Below are 20,865 nucleotides of genomic sequence, written 5' to 3'. Positions count from 1 at the left end.
TTAATGATGTTTTCATGACCTTTCTGGACATTGACAGTATACCGTTACTAGATTTTCAATGGAGGGTCAGAAAGCTCTGACTAAATATAAAACATCTTAAACTGCGGAACGGAGGGCTTACGAGTTTGGAACGACATGAGGGTGAGTCATTAATGACATCATTTTCATTTTTGGGTGAACTATCCCTTTAATACATCCGTTATTAGCATCCTGTCACATTTCATCACATTAAAATAAGATTGTATTTTTCACTGTGTCACCTCGAGGTAGCTTACGACACTTATGACATCATAGCACTCCAAAATGCCCCTGTTAGCTTTTAGGTCTAATCCTATTGAAAAGTCTACACTACAGAATTGAAGTGTTGTTAAACAGAGCTGTCGCAGAGCTCTGTATTATACAATTTACACAACATGTTACCAGAGTAACGCGGCAAAGCTTGGCTGTATTGGTTCCACTGCGCTGCGTTTATCACACAAACGCTAATAGCATTAGTCCCTCTGGGCTGATAAGGCTGTTCAGGCAATTGCTACTCCTGTAAAGCCTCATCAGAGGAAAGTGCTACAAGACAATCCTTCCCGTTTGCTACAGAACCTTCATGTTCGCTCAAGCTAACTTTCAGCCTAATCGTAAGCTTTAGAGAAAATACTCTCCTGGAGGCATTTTACAGCGCGCTGGAGAAAAAGGCGGTTTCGGCTAACCTCCTCCAGCCCTTTCTTAAGAAACCATAGGGTTTAGCGGCAACCCCCTGCGAACCCTATAAGAAGCGTGTGAGGATGCTGCCTGTAAAAACACAGAGAGAGACATGCGAGCGCAGAATAAGTGGGTTCAAATAGCAGGGGTGACAGCGAATAGAGGGACGTTATTGCTCCCCGCTGCCTCCGCCAATAAACATCAATATAAAAGAGAATTAAAGTTTTGTTCAACCCTCCCAGAGGCTCTGCTCTGATACTGTCTGATCTCCACATTTCATTTGCAATTTGCTCTCTAGGTGGGGATGTGATCATACGGCGGGCTCTGAATGTCACAATGAAGTTGTTTTAATGGTGATTAAGAAGGCTGGGATGATAGGCCCTGGGGGCGAAGCTCCAAAGAGATGCAGATTTGTTATTATGTAGTTCCTCTTTGTAAACGCTCTCTCTCATAAAAACGCAGGCCGTCCCTCCACGTTAATTTCCGTAAGGAAAGCTGCCAGAAGAGGAGCCCTTAATGAAGCACCTTCGTGACATCGCTGAACCGAGCGCGGCCCTGCTGACGAACCTATTACAGGCTCATATTAAGATCGCAGCGTTCGCCGTCTTTGATCTAATGATGGCTGAGTGCGCAGGGTCGCTCGTGGGGTCCAGCCCCCGGGACAGAACAGCTGATTGCGGTGTCATGGAGTGTGTGATGTTGTGCGTTACTTCTGTTCCTCCTCTCTAGGTTTAAGTGTTAACATAACGTGTTCACACTCTGTGACCGTTTTTTAAAATAGATGTCCTATTTAATCCTGAACTGCTTTTTTGTGTAGGAATGTAGCTCAACAAGGCATTTTCTGGCAGTGCCTGCCCTTCTCACTTAGTCATAACTCCTTAGTGTATTTCTTTACTTGAACTTCCTGGATTCAAGGTTCCAGAAAGATAACCTTTTGTCGTGTTCCTTTAAATATCACAAGAAGTGAAACTAACACCAAAACAGGAGGGGCATGTTTTGCATTTCTGCAGAGGGTGAGACTTCTGCTCTCTGCTTATATTTAGTAAATTTCATAGCGCTAAAGTCACGTTATGTATTTTGGAGTATACTGGGTATAGATGTGATGGCTCAACTAAAGGACATCCTATGATTTAAGTCTGAAATAGCTCACTTAAGAGGACACATGCTGTCCAATTCCCTTTTTACAGAGGCCAACATAAAGGACATAAAGTCATTCAACATGTAAAGAACATTCTGTGAAAAATAATCTTGATATCTTTAATATTGACTGAGTAAGGTCATGTCAAAGATTGAAATCAGTGAGGAAACTATCAATCTTAAATGCTCTTAATCTTACAGACGTCAGTTTGGATTTCACAGGCAGGGTCACAAATACTTATTAAATGTGTAATATTATTTTCCTGCTAAGGAGGCAGATTTTTTCCTGCTCTTGAAGAGGTTCGGCTCATCTCAAAACTTATTCTGGAGGAATGTGTCTAATGCGCTGTCAGATTTACCTGCACCTAATGAACTCCCTTGAGAAGCCTTTCCATTTCGTTCTGTTTTCCTCTGTCTCCGTCAGCCCTTAGCAAAGGTCATTATGCGCTCGTAAATGCACACGCTCTTCCTGTGTGTGTGTCTGTGTGTGTTTGTGCATCGTGTGTTCACACTCTCCCTCACATTTTTGTCGTGTTATGTTAGGGCTATTATTCTGTAATGTTTGCCCGTCCTTGTTTGTGTCTCATTAATGCAATGCGCCTTCAACGCGGCTGAGCTAAAACAGAAACCCTGTGCGCAGTTAGTGGCTGCTTAAGTTGATAGGTTTAAAAAGCCAGGGGAAAAGCTTAGAGATGTGAGACGTAAAGTTGATAAATTACATAAATGGCCTTTCTCTGAGGTGAACCTGAACCTTTTTTCTGTTTATGGACACATACACTCACCTAAAGGATTATTAGGAACACCTGTTCAGTTTCTCATTAATGCAATTATCTAATCAACCAATCACATGGCAGTTGCTTCAATGCATTTAGGGGTGTGGACCTGGTCAAGACAATCTCCTGAACTCCAAACTGAATGTCAGAATGGGAAAGAAAGGTGATTTAAGCAATTTTGAGCGTGGCATGGTTGTTGAGTATTTCACAATCTGCTCAGTTACTGGGATTTTCACGCACAACCATTTCTAGGGTTTACAAAGATTGGTGTGAAAAGGGAAAAACATCCAGTATGCGTCAGTCCTGTGGGCGAAAATGCCTTGATGATGCTAGAGGTCAGAGGAGAATGAGCCGACTGATTCAAGCTGATAGAAGAGCAACTTTGACTGAAATAACCACTTGTTACAAGTGAGGTATGCAGCAAAGCATTTGTGAAGCCACAACACGCACAACCTTGAGGCGGATGGGCTATAACAGCAGAAGACCTGACCCAGTACCACTCATCTCCACTACAAATAGGAAAAAGATGCTACAATTTGCACGAGCTCGCCAAAATTGGACAGTTGAAGACTGGAAAAATGTTGCCTGGTCTGATGAATTTCGATTTCTGTTGAGACATTCAGATGGTAGAGTCAGAATTTGGCGTAAACAGAATGAGAACATGGATCCATCATGCCTTGTTACCACTGTGCAGGCTGCTGGTGTAATGGTGTGGGGGATGTATTCTTGGCACACTTTAGGCCCCTTAGTGCCAATTGGGCATCGTTTAAATGCCACGCCTACCTAAGCATTGTTTCTGACCATATCCATACCTTTATGACCACCATGTACCCATCCTCTGATTGCTACTTCCAGCAAGATAATGCACCGCGTCACAAAGCTCGAATCATTTCAAATTGGTTTCTTGAACATGACAATGAGTTCACTGTACTAAAATGGCCCCTACAGTCACCAGATCTCAACCCAATAGAGCATTTTTGAGATGGAACGGGAACTTCGTGCCCTGGATGTGCATCCCACAAATCTCCATCAACTGCAAGATGTTATCCTATCAGTATGGGCCAACATTTTTAAAGAATGCTTTCAGCACCTTGTTGAATCAATGCCACATAGAATTAAGGCAGTTCTGAAGGCAAAAGGGGGTCAAACACAGTATTAGGTGAATGTAGGTGCTCGATTTCTTTTTATTGCTCATGCATTTTAAATTGTTGATAATATTTTCTTTATTTAAATCTTTACTATTGGTCACCCTTTGGGTCTGTGGGTTTTGCACCCTATTTGACCAATAAAAAGTATTAAAAACAGCTTATGACTAAACCTCAGAGTTGCATTGGATTCTCGTCTGTAAAGTCTTAAAACTTCACCTTGCCTGTATTATGAATGAATTGGCGCACAAGGTAAATAAAGAACTGGTTGTTTAAATATGTAAAGTGTTTGCTCAATAAATGCAAAATGACAAAAGATCATGTTTTATGTATTTGAGACACAGAGAAGTGTGTTTTAGATAATTTCCTAAAAGTAGCTATTTTGGACATTGGCTTTCCACCTGACAGCAACAAAATGTTATTTTTTAATTCACTGCACGAACCGTGAACGCATGTATCTCATCCATTTTCTGCAGAATCTCACTTTTGATAGGAAAGGGGGTGGATGGAGATCGATCGTGACATCATCTCCTCTCGTCTTCGGTTAATTAGCATGGCTCAGAGGCGAGAGTATCTGATCAATGTCCCGCTTTGAAAAGGGCAAAACTGCCTCTTAAAGCTCTCCATATCCCAGACTCCTCTGATTATTTGTGCTGGTTATCTCCTGCCATTCTCGGCACGGTGGTTGCCCTTTATTAGCACTAAATGTGTTTGTCACGCTTATGACCGGCCCTAGCGTGGAGATAGCGGGTCAAAAAAAGAAGGCAAGTGAGAGCTCTTTCCTCAGTTTGTTTGTCAAGAGGAGGGCCATCCTTGTTTACTCCTCTGAGCTTTTGTTTGGCTGTGGAGCCGACGAGAAGTGTATTTGAGAGGAGTAATCCGCAGCTGTCTGAAGGCCTTGAATCTCTCTCCCGCTCATTGGTTTTGTGTCACATCTCGTCGTGTAGTGAATTGCTCGTCTTTCAGTCACTCAGGTGTTTCTATTTTTGCTGTACCAGTCGAATTATAATTCACCGAGCAGTTTATCACAACGATGTGTTCGTGATGTGTCGAAATGACAATGCTACAGTAAAAGAGTAATTATTGCGTGACCTGAGGCGTTCATGGTTTTGGCTCGTCATATTACGAGCGTAATCATATTACACTTTACATAACTAGTGATAACAAGGGAATTTATTACACATAATTGGCGTGACTCCACAGTGTTGTAAATGTTACGATGGCTTTTTCTGATGCCCGCGGACTATAAATAGTCTAGAACAAGAGGCTGCCATGCATGTTTTCTGCAGGCCTGATTTATTTTGAGCTGGTCCCATACATGTTTATAACGCCGCCTGTTCCTTGAGTGTCTGCGAGAGCAAAACTGCGGTTTTCTGTTCCTTCAAACGGGCCTGGGACAGGAGGATACAGAACTATGAAACTAACATCTCGCTTTTCATCTTAGCACACGAGTGTCAAATAAAGCACCAAAATGAAACCGCTGTACACGGGCTATTAATATAACTTCACAGCTCTGAAGGTGTAACTTTGTTGCCCTCTTTTTTTTCACTCCCTGGATGGTTACAAAAGGGGAAAGTATTTTCACTTTATACGTGAGCATGTAAGGCACAGAATGGCAAAACCACAAAAACTCCATGTGAACTGCCCGAAGTCTCTGTTTACAGGGACGACCACGAGCCAGTAACAACAAAGACAGATTTTGGCAGCAAAGTTTTAATTGCCATGCCTATTAAAAGAGCCCTGCCAATGGCCTCTTTTGTGTTATACATTAACATGAAATTGGGTCTGGAACGATCTCAGACTAACCAAAGCAGCATGTTGTCATGGCCAAGTTCAATAATACGTTTAGTAAAAAGATGGTGATGTGTTCTCTCCAGTTTGATGAAGTGGGGGGAGATGTCCATCAGCGCGGCTTTGAGGGGAACGAGAATAGCGCACAGTCATTTTGAAATTTCATTTCTCTGTTTTTATTTGCCCTACTTTGCTCTTGCGTGCTTGCATAAATTGTCCTCATTCATATTGGACCAGAATCTCTAGTAAAACCTTAATTCACAAGTGATTCATTTTTACTGTTTAAATTGTTTAATTTCCCTGCTTCGGTGAACTTGTCTTGCCTTTGTACCCACAATTATACTTTTTCATGCCTTGGGTGTGTATATACTGTAATGCTCAATAGCCCTAGGGTGGGGTAGGCTGTGCCACTTTTTACATTTATTTCTAAATGCTTAAAGAATGTGAGAGGTAAATTTTATTTTTATTTAATGACATATAAAGAACTTGGGGCAATAAAAATATGACTTACAGGGTTAGGAGTCATGTTAAAAGGAAATTTGAATCATTTAAAAAGGTTGAATTATTATTTACTATTTAAATTAATTAAATGTAGTGAGGGGAAATTGTATGGTCACAGGACAAAAAGTTTGAACAGTATGGACATCACCGAAGTATGGTCTATTTTTATGAGTACGCGCGTTTCTGCTTGTGATGCAATTTTCGTCATCAGAAGAGTGCAGGCGCACTGTACGCGCCAGTGTTGTACACATATTACAACCGAGGTATGCAGCAAAGCATTTGTGAAGCCACAACACACAACCATGAGGCGGATGGCCTACAACATCAGGAGACCCCACCGGGTGCCACTCATCTCTACTACAAATAGGAAAAAGAGGCTACAATTTGCACGAGCTCACCAAAATTGGACAGTTGAACAGACTATACCAGGCTTTACCCACTGAGACACCCCAGTATTCCTATTAAAATATAACTTTATGTGCACTGGTTAGCGATACCACCCCAGCCACTAATGAAAACATCCTATTGGACCCCAATTAGTAGTGTGAATCTGGAGAGTTTTCTTTTTTCCAAGCATCTGCCTCTTGCCTCCATTCCTTGAAACTCTCGCTATTGTGCCTATTGAGGGGCGAGAGAGTCTCCCGGACACCATTTGGCATCCAAGTGGTGGGACGCCTTGTCCTTCAGCGCAGCCCCGCTCATTTCACACGTCCTCCCTACATTATCATATCAATTGACGCAGCTTGTAGGAGACAAAGTGAGGTTATGGGAACCACCTAGAGCAACATGCACCATTAAACATCAATGCAAGGGGACTAGCGCATATGCAAGTTCAGCCTTGTTTACCAAGATGGAAGACTGGCAGAGTACGTTTCTCGATTCCTCGCATCTCACAGACATCCTACTAAACCCCTAAATCAAGTTTTTAGTCCGTTTATACACCATGCTTTTATCGTATTGATACGATTCCATTCAGCAATCTGCGTGGATTTAATTGGTACTTTTTATTGCGGTGAACTTTTTTTATTTTGTACTCTGACCTCTGGATATGACCTAATGTTGTAGCATGTACTTCCTAGAATCACCTCGTAATTGTTTTCCTGGTGAGTCACCACGGCCGGGATGTTTGGACATTTCCCAGCATGCCTCTGGTGCGTGACCTGTCATCGAAGGGCAGAGAGGTTAGACTATGCTAGTACCTACACGTTCACCATGCTGAACTTCATCGTCTCGGCTTATTCACCCGCAACTCTACAAACGAGAGTGCCGTTGCTCAATGCGAACTTTCATCATTAGTTTGATGACCATTTGTAGCGCAGAGCCTCTTCAGTTCAGTCATGGCTATCAAAGGAAAGCACAGCTAATGGCTATTTTACTCGCCCTCTTAAGCTGTGCCGTTTTTAAATCATAAAAGGATATAGAATCAGGTCAGCCTGTGTACAGGAAGAAAGGAACCCACACACAGTTTCACTTTGAACATATTCATTTGCGTCTGGTCATTTTGGTTTCTGCATGAAAAATCATTCATCATTCATTCACATTAAACATCTATCTAAAGCAATTTTGGACGCATTCAAGGTATACTGTACATTCTTGACCCTGGGAATCAAACCCATGACCTTTGAGTTCCTATTATAATGCCCTACCAATTGAGTTATAGGAGTGCTTTTGACACTTGCATTTCTGTTTCTCACATACGGTGACAAGACAGAGAAAGCATGCTATAATCTTTAACTGCAAAATAATACATAGATCATGAGTTTCTGTTAACCTAATTCACACGGTAGATCTTCTAGTTAATAATTTCAAGAGGAAGGCGGGCGAGCATGCTTCATTGCCTGCATTCATTAAGCAAAGTCATTTTGCTGCTAATTAGCTGATTCTAAAAGGATCTGCTTTTTGTGTAATTAATTATCAAAGACACAATCGGCTGCCTCCTTTAGGGAGAAACCGCTCGCACACGCTGCAGACGTGTCTTGAGTGCTCATTGTTGCGTCAGGCGAAAGCCTTTGCTCCCATTCGGTGTTGTTTACCGTGTGTATGAAGGTTTCTTCTGAAGTTCTATACACACCGTCTTTGACGCCTGCCGGGTACAATTAGCAGGTGTAGGCTTTAAGGCCTTCTGTTGGTGCTGATTACTGGGTGTTTTGGTAAAAGACATTTTGCAAGTGCTCATTTTTGTACCTAACTGATGGTGTCAGAAAATGTGAAGGTTCATGAAACAAGTGGCCTCCACTCGAGTTAATAATTTTGTAATTACTTGCATATGAATGAAGATTATAATGTGTATGTAATTTCTTTGATATTGTTCTGTTTTAGTAATATTAAAGGGCCCATATTATGCAAAAATTACTTTTACAAGGTGTTTGGACATAAATGTATATTGGCAGTTGTGAAGACAACCACTCTACAATGAATAAAATCATACAATCCTCCTTATTAATCCCTATTAAATCAGAGCAGTCTCGTTAGACATGCTGTTTTGATTCTCTTGTTAATATGATGTCACACTAACAAACCCTGCCCACAGCCACTGACTGACTGGTTAATTTTACCCAAATTCTTTTATAAGTGTGTTTGTTTGCACATTGTAACACTAATGGGGCTACAGATACTATTGTCCCAGACTGTATTTGCATTTAAGGCAGAAGCTCATTTGCATTTAAAGGTACACCCATTGCACTTTTTTGACCCACCCAACAGGGTCATTTGAGGAATGCTATAATACTTTCCAGGCACATCTGAGACTTATATTACATCTTGTAAAAATTGGCATAATATTAGCCCTTTAAAGGAATAGTCTACTTATTTTCAATATTAAAATATGTTATTACCTTAACTAAGAAGACTTGATACATCCCTCTATCATCTGTGTGCGTGCACGTAAGCGCTGGAGTGCGCTGCGACACTTCGATAGCATTTAGCTTAGCCCCATTCATTCAATGGTACCAATCAGAGATAAAGTTAGAAGTGACCAAACACATCAACGTTTTTCCTATTTAAGACGAGTAGTTATACGAGCAAGTTTGGTGGTACAAAATAAAACGTAGCGCTTTTCTAAGCGGATTTAAAAGAGGAACTATATTTTATGGCGTAATAGCACTAAGCTAAATGCTATCGAAGTGTCGCAGCGCGCTCCAGCGCTTACGTGCACGCACACAGATGATAGAGGGATGTATCAACAATTCTTAGTTAAGGTAATAACATAGTTTAATATTGAAAATGAGTAGACTATTCCTTTAAGATGTTTTGTACGATCATGCAGTCAACTAGTGATGGGGACGAGACCGCGTATGCTGAGTCCGAGTCAAGACAGAGTATTTGAAGAGTCAAGACCGTGTCTGTTGGTTTTCAAATACAGTCGAGTCTGAGTCGAGACCTTAATATGGACTATGCTTTTACTATCAATAAAAAATCCCTACCACATGCATCATCATCTTCCTATTTTTTAGAGATAAATAAAAGGCTCTGATGGCAGTATCTTTGCATTGCACCATTGGAGGTCATTTTTAAATAATGCCTGTCAACAATGCATTTTATTATTATTGTTTATGTGTTGTGTGGTTTTTTATATGAACATAAAAAAATGCATTGGTCTCGAGGACTCGGTCTGAAATTACGAGTCCTTTTCCTCCCAATGTGGTCCGAGACCGAGTCAAGATCGGTCTCGAGACTGGACTCGAGTACTACCAGGGTTTTCACAGGTCCTTGAAATCCTTGAAAGTTTGTGAATCTGAAAAAAAGAATTCAAGGCCCTGGCAAGTTTTTGAAAATATCCATACATAGATACAGGTCATTGAAAGTGCTTGAATCTATTTTATGCAAGAAGTTTTCTGGAAAAAAATCCATATTATTCCCTGTGTAGTGTAGGATAATATCATAAAAATTCTAGACTTTTTAAATACACGTGCTAAACTGTTCACTTTAAATGCTTATATCTTCTGTATGCGAATTTTGATTTATACCAAAATGTTTTTTTGCATAGTTGTGTTTGACACATGAAAACGTCTCGGGTTATGTATGTAACTGTTGTTCCCTGAGACGGGAGCTAGACGCTGCGCCTCCTTTGCCGTACTTCCTGCGTCCCTGTAACGCCGTCTTTGGCAAAATTTCAGATAGTGATATACTTCCTGGCTCCCACATTACCCTGTCTTTGTCGTTAAGCCTCACCATTGGTTGAATTTGATATACACATTCAGATGCACTTGCCCCTGGAGGCGTACCCGAAGTGTCACCACAGTGACGCAGCGTGAGTTCCCTCAAAAGGGAACTGTAAGAATGTATCTTAAAAGGTAACATGATGTAACCTTGCTCACACTCGAAATGTGTCCCCACATTTAGTCCTTGAATTTGAGGGTATTGGACCTGAAAACTCCTTGAAAGGTCCTTGAATTTGAAGTTAACTAAAGTGTGGGAACCCTGTACTACATCACTACAGTCAACTAATGTAAATTATGTAACATTACATTGCATTTGGACACTTTTATCCAAAGGGACCTGAAGCCTTTTCACACTGGCTGCGAAAGTTTGACGCGATAACGCGTGAAGATTAAATCAGTCGTTTACTCTGGGCCCAAGTAGGTATTTGCACTGAAGAAAACATTTCTTCATCCAGTGTTTCACATTTTTTCCCCTTGGCCGTCCAGTGAGATTTTGAGCATAAGGTCACTTGTTACACAGAATTGTGACATGTTTGTGCTTAAGCACCGAACCCAAACAGCAGGCGACTCCTGGCCGGATCCGTACCATAGCTCCCACCTTCGGCACAGATCCGATGCGGATTTGGCCCAGAGTCGTGTGCTGTCTGTAAACACAAAACAAGACTCAGGAGTTATGCGGAGCATGGAGCATGTTGTGTTAAGTTGTGTGCAAGTGTAAAACTAATACTCTAAAACTAATCAGCACAGCGCTTTTTCACGGTTAGTGTGAAAAGCTTCTTGCAATGCATTCAGTTCATACATTCTTATCAGTTTGTGTGTTCCTTTTCCACTAAAAACAGAACTAATGACTTATGCAAATTAATAATTTGTTCATGTGCACATAACTTGTGTAAAAGTGATGCAGGTGTGCACTGATGCAGCCCAAACCAGAGCGCCTTTACCAGTTTTCCATTGTTTATTGGATTTGGCTAATGTATTTTGTTTCCAACTTAAATACATGACACACAAGGGATAATGTACAGCCAGTCGGCCATTATTGCTAAATAAACCCGGACCCCCTGATGTGAAGCGGTGTAGTCTTGTATCATCCTGAGCGGCATTATCCCACTTATTATATGGCTACTTTCTAAATAATTAAATGTAAACAGACATGAAATATTGATTTAAGAAAGAGACCATGTAGTGCTACTAGAGACAGAACTAAGTGTAGAAAATTGGTGGTTGTGGACAATATATGCAGTTCAAAAGTCATCATACTAAAATATTTCATCACAGAATCCAGGTGCACTTGAAAGCAGCAACAGCTCAGTATCGTATCGGTTGCCATGCTTTCCACATTATGTTCTCAAGATACTGGAGATTTGGGTTTACTGAAGTGCTCTCCTTACTGCAAAACAGTTATATCAGACGCATTCAACCGTAATGGAGGCTGCTGCTATAAATAAGACAGTGTAGTGAGAAACATTATTCAAACAGAAAGCTGAAATAGACTGACGGTGTGTTTCAAATCTATTTTTTTAAAGAGCTGATCTATTTTTGCCCAAAAACTGTCACGTTGAAAAAGTGTTAAATGATTTTATAGTTTCTCCTTTAGTTCAAGGCCTAAGCAAAGCTCGTACAACTCAAGACCACCTTCCTTATTACAAAACCACACATAGTCTCTCGAAAAAAATCTATATTATTCCCTGTGTAGTGTGGGATAATATCATAAAAATTCTAGACTGTTTAAGCACACGTGCTAAACTGTTCACTTTAAATGCTTATATTTTCTGTATGGGAATGTTGATTTATACCAAAAAACGTCTCGGGTTACGTATGTAACTTTTGTTCCCTGAGAAGGGAAAGAGACGCTGCGTCTCCCTTGTCATACTTCCTGCGTCCCTGTAACGCGATCTTTGGCAATATTTTATATAGGGCTGCAACTAACGATTATTTTACTAATCGATTAATCTGCCGATTATTTTTTGATTAATCGATGAATCGGATGAAAAGCATTAATTTCCAACCCCTTATTCAAAACAGAACCAGAATCTTTAGAAATTGCACAAACATGTTGCTCCTTGAACATACCTGAGCTGTTACAACAATAATAAAATAAAATGAAATATAAATGGACTATATAGTATGGAAGTAGGCAGTTTGGGACGCAGCGCGAGTGTGTTGACTCCGCTCCGCGCTTAACTGAAGTTTTTCTCTCTTTTTTTTTATTAAACGTCTCTGCGTCGCGCGACACAATGAATCGATTATGAAATTTGTTGCCAACTCTTTTAGTTATTGATTTTTATCGATTTAATAGATTCGTTGTTGCAGCCCTAATTTTAGCTATATACTTCCTGGCTCCCGCTTCACCCTGTCTTTGTCGTAAAGCCTTACCATTGAATTTGATATACACATTCAGACACACTTACCCCCAAAGTGTCACCGCAATGACACAGCGCGAGTTTCCTTGAAAGGGACTTGTAACAATGTATCTTAAAAGGTAACACGATGTTACCTTGCTCTCACTTGAAATGTTACGTATGTAACTGTTGTTCGCTGAGAAGGGAACGAGACGCTGCGTCTCCCTTGTCATACTTCATGCGTTCCTGTAACGCCATCTTTGGCAATATTTTAGATAGCTATATACTTCCTGGCTCCAGCTTCACCCTGTCTTTGTCGTAAAGCCTCACCATTGAATTTGATATACACATTCAGACACATTTACCCCTAAGGTGTCACCACAGTGACGCAGCGTGAGTTCCCTCGAAAGGGAACTGTAACATTGTATCTTAAAATGTAACACGATGTAACCTTGCTCTTACTTGAAATGTATTCCCACATTTAGTCCTTAAATTTTTTTATGCTATTGGACCTGGAAAGTCTTTGAAAGGTCCTTGAATTTGAAGTTAACTAAGGTGTGGGAAACCTGAAGTTTGTTCATCCCCCTGCTGTTTTATAGATCAACATTCATTTTTATTTTTGTTTTGAAGAAATTAAGCAAGGGGTGCAGACGTACAGCAGCTTGTTTGTTTTGGCCACTTTTTGCTTATGAAAGAAATGATTGTAAAATGATAAGTGCTTTGTGCTGCTATTGAACATTTTATCAAAATGAAACGGCCATTTTTGACAGCAGGAAGTCGCTCTGTGAATGGGACTCATTTTTTAGCTCAACAATAGTTTAACAAACACTTATTGTGAACTGTATTTTCATGCACAGATGGCAAGGTGGAGATGTTCCCTGTCCTGGAGATCGACCAGAGCAAAATAGTGGACACTAATGGTGCCGGTGACGCTTTTGTTGGAGGTACTGTACTATTACATCATTTCTGCTAGATGTAAAGGAGGTTAACTGTCTTCCATACTTAACACACAGACACTGATTGAATTGGACAAAAGAATGTTCGAGTGAAAATCACAAGTGACGGGATTATTTTTAATCTAAGATAAGGCCTGATCCGTAACCTTTGGGTTGAATGCGGATCATGGTGGACGAGCTCTGACACGATGCTTATTTGTTTCTCGCACAGCTTGTTTTGAATGATTTTGAATTTGTAGATGTGCGCCTGATACATGTGATTTGCATCAGGCTTAGTTTAGACATACGAAGCTGCCAAAGGCATTGTAATATTTAACCTCAGTGCAGAGAAGCGCAGATAACACAGTTAAGGGGAAATAGATCTACTTTCATGATGGATTAGCGGAGTTTCCAGGCTCCCCGCAGCCATTATCTTTAATCTGTGGGTTTCACTAATAACTGCGCCTTCGAATAGCCAGCGATCCAAACTGTGAAGACATCCATCAAACTTATAAAGCTTGACGCTGTTCGGCTCCCCACGCAAAACAAAAATATTGATGTCGATCATGCTGTTTGCACAGGTCTTGTAGGTCCCCCGTAATTTATCTTCACGCGATGCATCTTCTGCGTTTTAAACGCCCGTGAGCCTGATTTGCTAACATGTCTTCCTGAAGCTCTTCCAGGACAACCTTGCGACTAATAGAGCTGTGAGCGTGTTTGCTCAAACGGCGTATTGATTTTTTTAACTCCTTTATCCGTTCCAACAAGAGGTTGGAGGCCAGCGCTCTACCGTGTTGGAAAATGAATTCGCCAGCTGTTTTTCAATGCTGCTGCGGAGAGAGGAGATCTAGGTGGGAGGGTTCGGAGCCCGAGGGCAGCTGGAGGAATTCTGTATCGCACATCATTAAGGAGGGCCTTTTCTATCACCTTTCCCCTCCAAGTCTGATTTACTTAATTTTTAAAAGGAAAGTGCATGCAACAGAAAATCGATAACCAGCTGCATTTTCAGATCTCATGTCTGGCGGCATGTGAGTGTTTTGCAGCATTGAGATGCGGGCGGAAGTGTGTTCAGTTGTGCATTCATTAAACATATGTTTGCACGCCTGCAAATATGTTCGCAAGCGTGTGCGCACGCAATTAGGATCAAATCTGTCCACCTCTTGCGGCGTAATGACAGCAAACACCTCCTGAGTACACAGCGATGTTGATGATATCTGATTTGTCTTTTTCAATGTCTTTTTTGTGCTTGCTTGTGTGTGTGCAGGTTTCCTGTCGCAGCTGGTACAGGATAAGACCTTTGAGCAGTGCATCCGTGCTGGACACTACGCCGCTAACGTCATTATTCAACGGGCGGGTTGCACATTCCCAGAAAAGCCTGACTTCCACTGATGGGCCGCTCGGAGACCAGGAGATTTAGCCACACGAGTGTTTTATAGGACTAATGCCTTTTTTTAATTGACTTTTTATCTTCCTGTTACTCTTGTTCAACGACTGCATTCTTCTGTGCCTGTGTTTTTTTTTACAGTCCCGCATCCTAATGCGATAATGGAGACATATTTCACTATGAAAGTGTTTACAAAGAAGTATTCCTTTGTTGCAAATATTGATTTGTTTTTAAAAAGCCATTTTAGTATTGCTCTCCTTTGTAATGTAAGAGTGGTGATCATAATAACCAGCATATCTCCAGGTATGTTTGATGGATTAACAAAATTACCTTCATGATATAACGATACTGCTGTAAGACACTGTAATGTACACCTTTAACATTACACAAGTCGGATGTGTGTGTGAATCATTGTAACTATATCAAACTCAAAGGCTTATTATTTTATTTCACAGGAATTTGCCTGGCCAGTATTGCAGTGTAAACCAAATGTATTTGTTAAATCCACACTTGAATGTGTCTTGATCAATAAAACCTGTTGTCGCGTCAGTGTAAAATGATTAAGCATGCAGTCTTTTTGAATACAATACCTCTGCCAAAAAATAAAGGCTGTATTCCTGCTGTATTGCTGTCTTATCTTGTAATTATTTGATGTGTAGAATGAGACATGATTATACCGCTTAAAATGATTTTATGATACAACTTGTTGACGCTTGACTTCAGAGCGTCAACGATCATTCACAAAAGTACTTTTTGCAGTTCTGGCTTGATGCAGAAGTAGTATATGAGAAATTCAGATGCAAATGCAGCTAAATGCCACATCCATCATAAATGAGAGATGCTCTCAACACGTACTATAAGCTCATCAAATACTTTCGGTCAAATCCGCTTAATCCTGCCCTCAGGCCATTTAGAAATATTACTTTTTTAGGCAGAATCCATTAAAGGGACATTACACTTTTTTTAAACATGCTCATTTTCCAGCTCCCCTAGAGTTGATTTTTGCCGTTTTGGAGTCCATTCAGCTGATCTCCGGGTCTGACGCTGCCACTTTTAGCATAGCTTGTAGTCCGTTGAATCTGATTAGACCATTAGCATCGGGCTAAAAGATAACAACAGAGTTTCGATATTTTTCTTATTTAAAACTTGACTCTTCTGTAGTTACATCGTGTACGAAGACCGACAGAAAATTAAAAGTTGTGATTTTCTAGGCAGATATGGCTACGAACTATACTCTTAACTGGCGGGATAATCAGGGACTTTGCTGATGTAGCGTGGCTGCAGGAGGCGCGATGATATTGTGCAGCAGCCGAAAATAGTCCCCTGCCATTAAAAGTAAACAAAGGGACTAATTTCGGGCAGTGCGTAGTGTCGCTGCGTCTGCTGCAGCCTTGTCGCAGCTGCAGGGTCCTTGATTATTGCGCCAGTTTGAGAGTGTAGTTCCTAAACATATCTGCCTAGAAAATCGCAACACTTAATTTCCGTCGTTCTTAGTACACGATGCAACTACAGAAGAGTCAAGCTTCAAACAGGAAAAATATCGAAACTCTTTGGTTATTTTTTTAGCGCGATGCTAATGGTCTAATCAGATTCAATGGATTGTGCTAAGCTATGCTAAAAGTGCTACCGCCAGACCTGGAGATCAGCTGAAGTGATTTCAAAACGGTAAGAATCAAATGTTTAAAGGAACAGTATGTAAGAAATGTATATCAATTAATCATAAAATGGCCCTGTTATGTCACTAGATATTAAGAAATCTTTTTCATTTCAAACATTTATATCACTGACAACAGTGGTCCGGCCAGGATATTGTCATTTAAAAAGTGGAGTTGCAGCCCTCAACTGATGTTTATGTTGTCATTTTGTGTATTGGCCACCAGTTGTGTGATTGCAGTACCAGTTTTAGCCACAAGTTTTGTGATTGCAGTACCAGTTTTGGCCACAATCCTACATACTGTTCCTTTAACTCCAGGGGAGCTGAAAAATGAGCATTTTTTTTTTTAAAGTGGAGTGTCCCTTTAAGAGCCTGATTAAAAAATGCTAATTAACAAGAAATCATGTCATATGCACTAAGTGGGTTTTGCATCTGAACTCTTCATATTGTTTATTTTACTCTCTCAGTATCTTAACTCTGTTGGATAGTAAGTGGCTTTCAATCTTCTACTGTACCTGTCTTTTTGATGACAGTGACATGTCTGTGAGGGTTCATCCCTGCGATATGTGATGAGAGGGTAGCTATTTGTAACATTAGACAGACTCATGGTACAGCTGCCCTTGTGTCCCAGTGTGTGACTCCAATCATAGCAGATTCAGGTTCTGTCACTCAAAGAGATGTTTGTAGGTCTGGATTGGCATCACTCAGCACATGGCTTTAAACAACCTGTGGGCCAATGTGATACCCATGAAGATAAAAGTCTTTGACGTTTTTTCATATTTAACTTTACCAGAAAGTTCCTACACACACATTTTCTAGCTCATGTTCTTTCACCTCTCAAATCCTCCTGCTGTGTATTTTACAATGATGCTGGGTGTTTTTAAGACCTGTGAAAGTTATAAAAAGTAAGTTAATTTGCAGGTGTCAACTTATTAGACGGCATTATCGAAGGGCAAAAAAAGGTTTTAAGGACTGGCTTATTCTTATATTAAATTTGAATTTTGGCTTGGCTGCTTGGATAAGTCTATGTATGTTTTGCCTATTTGAGGGCTGTACTATTTCCTAAATAAATCCTTTTTAAAACACATCAACATTTGACTACTGCAGCTTTCATTAAATAATCAAATTTTAACCATTTGTATGTTAAGTTTTATTTATAAAGTAGCAAACATGTTCATAAACAAGACCAACTAGTGAGACCGCATATACTGTAGTGTTTGTTTCATAATGACTGTTGCTTTTAAGATATGACCTATTTGACTTTAACAACATATATAGTTTTTTCCGGCACATACTGTATAGCTTTGTCTTAAAGTGTGAACAGACTGTGAACATTCAACAACTTCTGTGATGAAAGCATTATCATGCGAAATGTCTTTAAACCATTTAATTGCCTCTGGGGAGGAATAAGTGCTTTTAACACCGCATTTTCTTTACAGGTTATCTATATGAACAATGCCATCCGAGCACAATCTATGAAAATGAAAAGCTTTGCTTGGATGAGACATTCAAAGCAGCTTTCCCTTTATAGTTTGAAAAGTCAGTTAGGGCCTGGAAGGTCAACTGTTTAAGTGTGGTGTTAATGGTGCACAACATTCAGCTAATCTGCTTTATTACTGTTATACTCCTGGTATATACCTTTGTGCAAAGCACTTATCCTTTCTGCTCAGGGACTGATCTGATACTTACCTGTGTGAATGTGAATTTGAGCATATCTGCACTTAAGCCAGTGGTTGAAATATGCAAAGGTGAATAATTTCATTGTGCATGCGTAAAGTGTAAACAAATAACACCTGCAATAGCTACACTACAATAAAACAAAAACAAAAGAAATCCATGGGGCAGGAAATATAGCCATTTTATTGTTTTGCACTGTAATAAGTGAATTGGCAGATAACTGGCTATATGTTACTTTAACGTATCAGCTCCAGTAGATCTGTCAATCATTAAATCATAATTAACAGTTTTATTTACACATGTGTTTCATTAAATGCCACAAGTGGGTCCAATTAAAAGCAGTGTGATCATTTTACCACAAGTACTCGCATAACATTTGGTGTCAGATAACCTTGATCAAGTTTTGCTGGAAGCAACTGTGCCAACTATTGCCAACCCACATCCAGCATGACTCGGGTATTGTTTAGTGTAATTTGTTTTCCCTTTAGGCATGTTTTAAATGTGGCACATCCATAGCTTGGCCATGGTTCAAACTGCCCTATGCTATACCTATTTTTCCCTTTAAGGAAAACCGAAGGGTGTTCGGGTGCATCCCATGCTGTTTACAGTGCTGTTGGCGTAAATTTACTTTATGTTGTTGAAAATTAATTACAAACCATTGATACTGCAACACTAGAGGCATTTTACCTGTTTATCTTGCATTAGTTAAGTTCACCTTTATTTTCCTCCTTTGAACACTTACAAAATGACATCAAATTTAAGGTATTAATATTTAATAATGCATGTAATAAAATAATAATGCATGTATATTATCCTATTAAATGAATCTGTGCCATGCCGGATAGGTGATATTAAAACTTTCCTTTTCCTCTTCAAACAGGACATATCATTTACAAATAGTGAACATGGTGACATTTCATCGTATAATTTATGCATCCGTTCCTTTTAAACGGATGCAGAGTGGCATTAAAAGTTTTCCTCTTCAAAGGCAGGGCACATCATGTCTTTTCTTTATCCCACCCATGCCATGTAGTCTGAAACAATGTACATTGTTTCCCAATGAGCGATGTGATGTCACATAGCGGTTACAGAGAGTTAGTCCTCCTCTGTGGCTGATGGAGTGCCGAAAGGGGAGGGTACTACTTTGTCACAGACTCCTATGTAGATTAACCTTTCAATTAGTTGTTATCAGGTTCCCTCTGCCTACGCGTGCGTTCATCTTCCGAATCAAACAGGACCCCATTGGATTAACCTACTTTACGCATATATACATCATCATCATCTCAAATAAACGTGTTTTTATCGCTTATACGAGGAGAGCGTGGGGAGATCGCGCGAGGAACTTAAAGGTAAACGTTCGCTTTGCCAGCGCTGTCGGGCATTTATCTCGGCGGTGTCTTGAGTGGCTTGTTATCGGTGACATGGTTTAATCGTTCAAGTTTAACTTGTCTTCTTGAGTGATGTAACTTGACGCGAGTGGAGAAATTAATTCGGGCTATTAAGGTTATTGGGTTACGCGAACCGTGCAAGTATCGCGAGCTACTGCTTGACCCGCATAAATGGAATTTTCCAGATGCTATCTCAGTCGCGCGTTTTAGATATACGTGCATAAATAAACGACGGTCATCGGTGCATCCTGTTTACGGTGTTTTGCAATAACGGGAGAAATGCTATGCTATCATCTTCTTAGTGCATTCGCAGCATTTATACATTTGCCTATATGCGTGCATAGTGCCTTCCTAAGGATGCACGCGCGCTAGACACTTCTTGGTTTTGCATGTCTTTTGTAAAGTGCAAAGTAATTATTAAATGAGATTACAGTGCACACCGCAAGACGAATGCCAAGGATAACTCGAGTGCTCCGACTAATTATTTAGCATTACATTATTCTCTGAGAAGTGTGACTAGGTCGATCTGCTCACATTGCAGTGTAGCGTAATGCTCGTAAGGGGGAGCCTTCTTAAAGGTGTAGACCGCGTTCACAGATAATCTTACATTAAAGAGCCATCAAGTAGTTTAAAACTCATTAGATTACACGATGATAAACCCGTTTCAGCTATCTTTGCATCGCGTTCTTTTATTACGGGCAGTATCGCAGGTATCACACTTGATACGCAGCCAGGATTAAAGAGCAGTCGTTGCCTTAAGAGGCGGGCCAAGTCATTATTGACAGATTAGGAAGCCAACCGGCTACTCGAGAGGCCGAACTGCTTGCTGGTGATTGACATTTTGGTTATCAAACCACGGATAAGTATTTGCCCTTTCTAACCAATATTAAAGTTTCTTGGGCGGGACCGTCTTTGTGAAGGTAAGGTTTAATGAGACTCCATTGGGTTGTAATCAGTGTCATGTCGGATTCATGTAAACTACAACATTGTAACAAAATGGCGTCTGTTTAGTAACGCGACCGGGCAAAGCGGCGAAGTCACCTGACCTCTCCACCGTATTAAAGCGTCAAGAAAACAAGGTTTGCGATTTGTTTCAGCGCGTTTGTGACCGTAGGTTAATTGACGCGTTGACTTTGTCATCGTAAATTATAGATAGTCATCTGTCGGAAGTAGTCATAAAGCATAACCTAATTTAGCCTGCCTTAGCTTAGCGTGCTAGACTTGAGCTCCGTGGCTGTTTAGGAAGCCGATGCTCTGGAGATAAGAAGCCGATATGCTTCTGAGATTC

At 40.4% G+C, this 20,865-nt stretch overlaps 2 protein-coding genes across 8 annotated transcripts in view; both read left to right on the top strand.

Annotated features, from left to right (window-relative positions):
* The window catches only part of adka (adenosine kinase a), a 191,696-nt gene extending 176,213 nt beyond the window's left edge, over positions 1-15,483 (top strand). For both annotated transcript variants that reach the window (XM_073873265.1, XM_073873266.1), the window contains exons 10-11: positions 13,400-13,483; positions 14,739-15,483. In XM_073873265.1, coding sequence (XP_073729366.1) covers positions 13,400-13,483; positions 14,739-14,863 — 209 coding nt within the window. In that variant the 3' untranslated portion in view covers positions 14,864-15,483. The remainder of the gene's footprint in view (positions 1-13,399; positions 13,484-14,738) is intronic.
* A 3,851-nt stretch (positions 15,484-19,334) lies between these two features.
* Positions 19,335-20,865, top strand: part of kat6b (K(lysine) acetyltransferase 6B) — a 43,298-nt gene continuing 41,767 nt past the window's right edge. For 3 of the 6 annotated variants that reach the window (XM_073873260.1, XM_073873258.1, XM_073873255.1), the window contains exon 1: positions 19,335-19,538. The gene's annotated coding sequence lies outside the window, so the exon portion shown is untranslated. The other 3 variants (XM_073873257.1, XM_073873256.1, XM_073873259.1) reach the window with 3 other exon arrangements.

This window comes from Misgurnus anguillicaudatus, chromosome 11 (genome assembly GCF_027580225.2).
Source record: "Misgurnus anguillicaudatus chromosome 11, ASM2758022v2, whole genome shotgun sequence".
NCBI lineage: Eukaryota > Metazoa > Chordata > Actinopteri > Cypriniformes > Cobitidae > Misgurnus > Misgurnus anguillicaudatus.
This window is presented reverse-complemented; position numbering and strand designations above follow the sequence as displayed.